The sequence below is a fragment of the Rhinopithecus roxellana genome, chromosome 15, assembly GCF_007565055.1.
Source record: "Rhinopithecus roxellana isolate Shanxi Qingling chromosome 15, ASM756505v1, whole genome shotgun sequence".
Lineage (NCBI taxonomy): Eukaryota > Metazoa > Chordata > Mammalia > Primates > Cercopithecidae > Rhinopithecus > Rhinopithecus roxellana.
Genome location: NC_044563.1, coordinates 92,436,753 through 92,445,366, shown reverse-complemented (window position 1 = coordinate 92,445,366; position 8,614 = coordinate 92,436,753). Strand labels below are relative to the sequence as shown.

General features: G+C 43.4%; 1 protein-coding gene across 1 annotated transcript in view; it reads right to left on the bottom strand.

The window, feature by feature from the left end:
- Positions 1-695: 695 nt before the first annotated feature.
- PARVA (parvin alpha) overlaps positions 696-8,614 on the bottom strand; it is a 168,738-nt gene continuing 160,819 nt past the window's right edge. The window contains exon 13 of the mRNA XM_010371322.2: positions 696-8,091. Within this exon, the coding sequence (XP_010369624.1) occupies positions 8,015-8,091 (77 nt within the window). The 3' untranslated portion in view covers positions 696-8,014. The remainder of the gene's footprint in view (positions 8,092-8,614) is intronic.

Genomic DNA, 8,614 nt, shown 5'->3' with positions numbered 1-8,614 from the left:
AATGGGGGTGACCAAACGGTGAGTTTAGAGAGGCAAGGAAGCTGTGTGTGAAGACAAAGTCGAAACGGCTGGCAGTAGAGCCCAGGCTGGACTTTGGGTCGTTGCTGGTCATCTGGAATCTGTAGCATAAAGACAGTGATTTCCTAGCAACAAGTAATACTTTAGAAGAATGACCCCAAGTCTACATTTGGCTTTAGGGTGAGTTGTGTGATTTTTGTAGCAGCAAATCTGTATGGAAAATGAAGTTGTTGATCCTGGAAGGAAATGCTCCCAAAGATTCCATGGCAGCTATAGCTGGGGTATTTTCTGGGAGAATCTAACTAGGGAACCTCAGTGATACCTGATGCTATCTCATCATGCCATTGAATTACCTCAAATGAGCTGCACCTGTCATCCCCACTAAGCTGGGAGAGTCATTTGGGAAGAGACCCTGGACTTTCCTATCCCATTTGGTGCAGAGAGTGGGGCTGAAGACAGAACAGACATTCCACAAATATTCCCTGACTTGACTGCATTCTGATTGTGAGAGGTTGGGGCCCAGCCCAGGGCAGTGACCAGAATTCTCGTCCCATGGTGTTTGGAGTTCCACTTCATCAATGTTAGGGCGGGACTGTGCTGCCATGTGGGAATTGGAGTCACATGAAAAGAACAGGAGAGAAAGCTCTGTATTTTATTGACAAAGAGCACCAAAGGGATGCCGGTCAGAAAGCCTTTTAATCTGTAAACAAAGACACATGAATGGGCAAATTTTGTAAGTGAAAGCAACGTGGCAAAAGCCCTTGGTGGTGAACTTGGTCTCTCCCACAGGCAATGACAGCCTTGGTCATGGGTCTGGACAACACGCAATTCCAGTGCAGGCTAGGAGGACATTATGGGAGTGAGCTGGGAGAGTCAATGATGCAGAAAGTACAGACTCAGGAGAGGCACAGAGAATGCAACCCTTGTCCCCAAGTGCAGTGGATCAGAGTTCAGAACAGAGATGAGGGGCTCATGGCCTCTTGTACCCTAGCCTAGAGCACACTTACTGCTCACTATCTTATTGTCCATCATTTTAAGTCAAACATCCTCAGTTCAGTGAGAGTGTATATTCTCCAATATTACACACATAAGGAAAGACTGGGTAACCTCTAAAGCCTGAATGAGAAAAAGCTTCCAGGTGCTGTTTTTCAGAAACACCAACATATATTTGCCAAGGGTAGGCACTGTGTTTCTGCAGGCAGGCGGTGAGGCCTTTGACAGGGTTTCCAGGAAGACACATAGCAGCCAGAGAGTTGTGCAGCCCCAACCCTGGCTCCATACAGAGCAAACATGTAACAGATTAAATATTTATCTATTGTCCTGTCTACCTCAATAAAATATCACACTCCTTTAAGCGGTTGCCTTAATGACATTTGTGTGTCTTGGAATGCCGGCCTGTGCTAACAAATTGCATCTGAAGATGTGAAAACATGAAGATCAATAAAAAGAAATGAAAAGTCTGCTTCATTGATAAAACATCATTTATCTTAATAATGGGTACTTCTCTGAATTTCCTAAGTGCGCTTCCAAATGCCAGTATCAAAGCCAGTGCCCACATGTGTGTAGAAAGTTCAGGAGGGTTCAGGGGAGTTGAGGCAGGAACACAGGCTGCTCAGCTCAGGGGGGGCCACTGAGGAGAAGCATCATTCTGGGCCAGCCACCCACTGGACTGGTTTCCAATCAAGGAGCTTTCAAGAGGGGATTTCCAAGCATATTTCTGGAATTTCAAAACTTCCAGTGAAAATAATATACAGTTGACCCTTGAACAACAAAGATTTGAACTGAGTGGGTCCACTTGTTCTTGGATTTTGTTTTGTTTTTTTGAGATGGAGTCTTGATCTGTTGCCCAGGCTGGAGTGCAGTGATGCGATCTCAGCTCACTGCAACCTCCACCTCCCGGGTTCAAGCGATTCTCCTGCCTCAGCCTCCTGAGTAGCTGGGATTACAGGCACGCAGCACTACGCCTGGCTAATTTTTTGTATTTTTAGTAGAGACGGGGTTTCACCATATGAGCCAGGATAGTCTCCATCTCCTGACCTCATGATCCGCCCGTCTCAGCCTCTCAAAGTGCTGGGATTACAGGTGAGAGGCACCATGCCCAGCCCATGGATTTTTTTTCTGCATCTACCACCCCTCAGACAGCAAGACCAACCCATCCTCCTCCTCCTCCTCCTCAGCCTCCTCCTCAGCCTACTCAATGTGATGACCTTGAGGATGAGGACCTTTATGATGACCTGCTTTCCCTTAATGAATAGTAAATATATTTTCTCTTGCTTATGTTTTTCTTAGTAACATTTTTTCTCTAGCTTACTTTATGGTAAGGCTATAGTATACGATGCACATAACATACAAGATATGTGTTAATTGACTGTGTTCAGTAAGGCTATTAGTATTATAGTTACGTTTTGGGGGAGTCAAGTTATATGCAAATTTTCAGCTGCTCAGGGATCGGTGCCCATATCATTCAAGGATAACTGTACTTTCATATGAAAGTTGTTTCACCAAACATTGTGAAACATTAAGTGACCCCCTTTTGGTAGACTGTATATAATGTGGTGGGCATAGTAGCAGGTATAGTTCATGCTGAATAGTATGAATTTGGAAAATGTATTATTCCACATCCAGGAAGCTTGCTTATAGTTTGTCAAGCCCACAGGCTGGATGGTGGGATTCCTGCTCCTGCCATTGGTAAAACAGGAGTCCTCCTCTGAGGTGAGAGGGCTGGAAGTGCTGGTCTCCATGGATCAGTGTTCTGGCCTGGTAGGCCCCTTATTTCCTTCCCTCCACACATGCAGCCTTGTCCACTCTGTCCAGTTCCCCTAGCTCTTCTCAGGACACATTGTGGAGAGGCTGGGAGTAGTCCAGGAGCTCCTGTCCATCAGCAGCAGCAGGTTAGGAGGAGCTATGGGATGCCCAGAGGTTGCTGAGACCAGATTGGTGTTGGGGTGGGCAGAGGTTTGATCATCTCTCCTGGTCTCCTCCGTTCCCCAGCCAGAACCATGGTATGACATGAGAAGGGCAGTCCCAGACTCCCTATTACTGACGTAGCTTTCCCCAGAGTTTTCCTACACAGTGGGACATTTTAATAGGTAAATGGCAACCTAGTTTTCAAATGAGAAAAATCAGCACTCCCGATGCCTGCGATCGGATCCTTCTTCTCCCTCACTCTGTGTCCTCTAGTCATGCTGGCTTTCTGCAGCTCCTCTGGGAGCCAGGTCTTCTTGTCTGGGGATCCTCCTCCGTGCTGCGCCCTGGAGTGGCAGGCTCCTCACTGGAGTAGCTCCATGACTGAGGGGTTACTTTAAAACGTCGCTTTGCCAGAGACTCCTCATGACCTCAAATCTCCATGAGACCTCTTTCACAGATTTTAGTACTTCTCTATCGCGGTCGTCACAATTTGTAACTAACATCGATTCAGAGTTATTTTTCATCTGTCTCCCCTGCTAGACTATAAGCTCTCACTTACCCTTTGACATGCTGCACTCAACACGCACTTGCCGAATACATGACTAAATGAAGGCCTGAGTTCAGAGTACTCATCCTAGAAATTTCTCAGGGGACAGACAGGTCCTGTGACCAAACAAGATTGGGAGCCATTGTATCCCATCTTCCCTCACAGAGTCCTAATATGCATTACGTAGGGGACTCTGAGGTAGGCTCCACCTAGAAAACAAAAAGCCTCAGTAAGCCAACTTTCTTCACCTCATGTTTCCTAAAGATATTTAAATGTGACTTTTTTTTTTTTTTTTATCTAACATTTACTAATATCCTGTAGAATTTATTTTTAAGAGATGCTTTCTGGCAGGATCCTACTGGGACACACATGCACATATTCACATATGCAGCCACCGCTGTAGTAAACATGCTATAAGCACAGTTTGGAGCTAGCCTGGGGTTATAGTTTTCAGGCAGCAGAGAGTAAAAAACAAATGCAACTCTGGTATTTGTAAATATAGCCTTTGTAGTTATGATTGTGAGTAACTCATACTGACGTCTTTTGGTAAGACTCGAATCTGCAAGTATTTGGGAGGCTGATGTGTGAAGGCAGGTCCCATAGGTGGTGAGTCAGTCTACCTACCCTACCCAGCCTTGCAGCTCTGCAGCTCTCTTGTTTTCAGCAGTTGCAGCAGTTCTCTTGGATTTTCTAATAGAGTTAAACAAATTTTTTTGGGGGGGGAAATGACATGCCATCTTGGAGTTAGTGAAGATTTCAGGACATATCCCTCTTGCATATCTAGGATGTATTATAAAGGTAAGATTCCTAAGGTGGAGCTGTGTTAAAGGCAGGGGACCTCAAATTAGTTTTGATCAGCCTCCACTTAGGCAGGGCAAAACTGCTTCCTTCACCCACCGACTCCATCTAGTCTTATCTTCCAGTGGAAAAATAAATGAGTGATAATTTGTGGGGAGTGGATTATGTATCCATTTGTTCTAGCACTGGACTATGGATGATTCCTATTTGAACCACAATGTATACATGTCTTAGAGTCTAGTTATTGAAAAATTACAGCTCCAGAATACTGTTGATGCAAATAAGCTTCAAGTATACTCTGTAGGGTTAACCAAGCAACCCACAACAAAATAAACTGATGATAATGCAAGCTAACAGCAATTCATAATTAAAAAGTACCAATAGCAGCAATTGAAAATTGCAACCAACTCAAGGCAACACTGATGATGTGCTGATAAAGAAACCTTCTCCCAGATCAGGAAATGTCATCTCTGTGCTGCACATGTGAAACTGGAACCTTCTAATATAGCAGGCAAGCACTGCATTGCTGGCAGCTAGACTTTATAGCACAGTATTACAGGGTATGTAGTAACCTTTGTGATGCTTAGTGGATTACAAGTTGGTAGTTCTGGTAATATGTAAAAATGAAGCCTTCCCTAATCTGCATAGAATTCACCATAATGTTCCAAAAGAGGACTTAAAAACGTTCAGCTGAAGGCACATGAGGATGCCTCTGATAATGCGCCCCAGCCTCTGGTCCCGCACCCCATAGGTTTTAGTCTCTACTTTTGAAATCATTGTCTAGGCAGCCTTTCCTCCTTCGGCTCGGGCTTTTTTCCTTTCCTAGCTCAAGCAGACTGGAGATATGCATTTGGATTTATGAAGTGCTCAGACTGTTATTTTAAAATGTGAAAGGAGTTCTTTTTAATATCCAGGGTAATACAATATCCAAGATATAACATTAAGTGGTAAAAAACAATGTGTATGATAGTATGTATGACATCCTACTTATATTTTCAAAAGCCCGCAGATTTTATATGTATGTTTGTGCTTTACATACCTAGAGTATCTCTGGCAGTGTGCGTAAGAAATGGATCAAAAGAGTTGCCTCCAGGGAGAGGTAATGGGTGCTGGAGGAGAGAGGGAGGCTTGGGTTTTCCACTAGGTACCTATTTGCGCTTTTTAAATTTCGCACCATTTATGTATTAACCATTAAAAATAACTGAATTTAAATTAAGAGAAAACAAAACTCAGTGAGCCTATAAAGTGTTGATTCTCATTTTGGTTTCTTTCTTTTTTCTTTTTATTTAAAGATGAAGGTTTGTTTTATTTCTTGTTGATTCCTCTTTTGCCTTTCAAAGTCATGGTCATATATTAAGGAGGAGATTCCAGATTCTAAAGTAAAATATCGAGATGAGATGACCGCGTTAGAAAACCAGGCCCAGGACCTGGGATTCTGGGCTGAGTCAAAGAACTCAATCCCAAAACACAATTTTCTGACAAATTAGAACTGTTATTTAAAAACTTTCCTAGTGTTCCAATGTATTTTCATACTGTGTATATGTGAAATACAAAAGGAGCACTCTTAGTAAGGACACTTGTACGTTTGTAACTTGAATATAAGAAAAAAAGACCAAAAAAGAGACAAAATTCATAAAGCGAAGCATGTTTAAATGAATGCATTCCTCTTATTTCATCCTGCTTCAGTATTGCTCAAGAAAATTAAGCAATTATTTATCTTGATTTGCTACCAGGAATTTTTTAAAAAGCGAAAGAAATATTACACTATTTAGTGTTTCCTAATAAAAAATAAAATTTCATTAATTACATATAAAAGAATTGTATTCTATTACATAGATCAACACAAAACAGTACATTGCCTTTGTATGTTAAATGCTCATTATGCTGAGTGACAATTCTAAGAGCAAAGACATGTAGTTATCTAAATTTTATGGGTCCTGAATTACTGCAGATAGACAGTACAGTAAGAAATAAGGCTGAAAGGAATGTTTTGGACACTATAGGACGCCTAACTTGGAGTGGTGTAAATACAGATCAAAATGAATTTCTCAAACCAGAGATGTGCTTTCTGGAGTGGGCCTAAAGTAGTAACAAGGTAGTCACAGACTTCTGGAGGAGGGCACTTGGGCTGGTGTCTACCTGGCATATTTAGGAACATTCCATAATGAGATGTAATATCAGCACAATTGATGATTTAGCCCACCCTCAGTCAATTGAAGGCTATAAGTGTTGAGTACCACAAGTCCCACCTCTATCTCTATATGTTTAGAGTGCAAATATTTTCCCATGCTTCTCGTACCCTAGTCACTGCCTACCTGCCTCTGCCCCTTTCCTATTCTTACAGGACTTAGCAGGCTGGCACACTAGAGCTCTGTCTTTCAAAGTCAAGTTCACATAGAGGAGATACAAGTAACCACAAGCCCTTGAGTAATCCGCGCAAAGAAACTGCTTAGCTTTGGTCTAAATGACTTACATTTTTCCTCGCCTAAATTAGCCAGTAATTACATGTGGGCAGACTTAGCCAGAATAGTCCAAATAATCAATTAGAAGGCAAAAAGAAGTTCCTTTCTTTAAAGTTCAAGGGTCCCTGTTGAAGAGCCCTACTTCCAAAGCGATGCTCACATGGGCCCATGCCCAGCTCTCTGCGGTGCCTGAGCATATTGTACATTTGCTTAACGATAATGAATTTAGTACTTATTTTGCAGGAAAATATAGGGCATTTCCATTACATGCAATCAAGCAAAAAGGCTGCAAAATGTGCCACTCCATTAATTCTAAACAGAATCCTTCCCAAATGTCACCCTGAAACCAAAGTACAGAGTTATTATAAATCTGATGGAATTAAGAGTAATTTTCATTTGTACAAAGGATTTGAGGGACATGACTCCTGCCACACACACACACTATTAATTGGGTTAAATCCAATTTGCCAATTTCAGTGTGAATCACTAAGCTCTGACCTAGCTTGCCCCAGTGGTGAGATCGGTGGGTTCTCGTCTTTTTGGCTCAGGTGTACATGTGCACGTGCTCGTATGTGCCCACATATACACAACTTTAGAACATGCAAAGAACATATGCAATTGGCTTGTTATAAACATGTACTGTCTACTATTGAGGAATGAATACTTAGGTAATAAAATTATAAAGAAAAGCAAAAACAAAAAAAGCAAAACCTTGATGACTGGGCTCAGAATAGTGGTTACCTTTAGGGAGAAGGGAGAGGTGATGTTCAAAGAGGAAAAAAATGCCAACTTCTGGCAAGTCATTTAACCTCCGAGCCTTAGTTTCCTCATCTGTAAAAGGGGATTATAACACCTACTTCCATGGGAATCCTGAAGATTAATGGCCTTGAGTATATCAGAGCAGAGCACTGAGTGTGATGCCTGACACATAGTTAGCACCCTTGGAAAGGTAACTAGGATCTTTATTTTCATTTCTGGGGACTCTTTTGCCTAAGCTGGTTCCCAAATCATAGAGGGAAATGTGGACCTGGCACCGGGATGGGAACAACCTTCCGAACCTTCATTGCTAGGTTGTCCCTAGGGCCTGGGAGGGATGGGTCAGCCCACTGAGTTATTGATCATTTCCTTCCTAATTTCAATTTCTACTATCTCTGGGTTGCAGCTGGACTTGTGGGAGAGCACAGTGCAAGAGACAGGAACAAGCAGGGTAAGGCAGTTCGGAGGAGGCTCCAGTACACCAACAGCAAGAGCTCCTGGACAGTGGGGGGCCCAGGGCAGCCCCTCACTCCACGTTGCGGTACTTGGTGAAGAGGTTGTACAACACTCGTAGTGTAGATTTCAGGTCACAGTTGACTATGTCTGTGTAGAAAACAAAAAACACGTTGTTTCCGTGGGGCCACGTGTTCCAAAGTTGGCATATACTGCCCCTCCCACCCACCCCTGTGTACCCAGCATGTTCGGGGTGGATGGGTAGAGTGGGCAGCAAGAATTTAGGGCAGGGGGCAGTTAGGGTAGAGGTGCTGGGGCACAGCATCTCCAGATAAGGCCTGACTCTCCCCACAATCCCCACCTGTCCCATGGGCTCTTTGCCCATTGCCTCCAGCCTCTACCACAGAAGCAACCATGTGTGGTGGAAAGGAGGGGAAGGCCTGGGGCTATAGTGGAGGACAAGGGGGTGAGTTAGGACTCAAGCTGCCTCACAGAAGCGTGCCTAGCAGAGAAGGGGGACTTGCAAGGAGTACTCAGGACATAGGCGTCATGGGGACAGACAGCTTCAGATTAATAACAGAGCAAAGCAGAAGGGTTTGAGGTGCTAAAACTTCAGTTGGAGGTTCCTCAGCTTCTATGCCACCATTCCCTCTCTTGCTCACTTCCTCCCTCC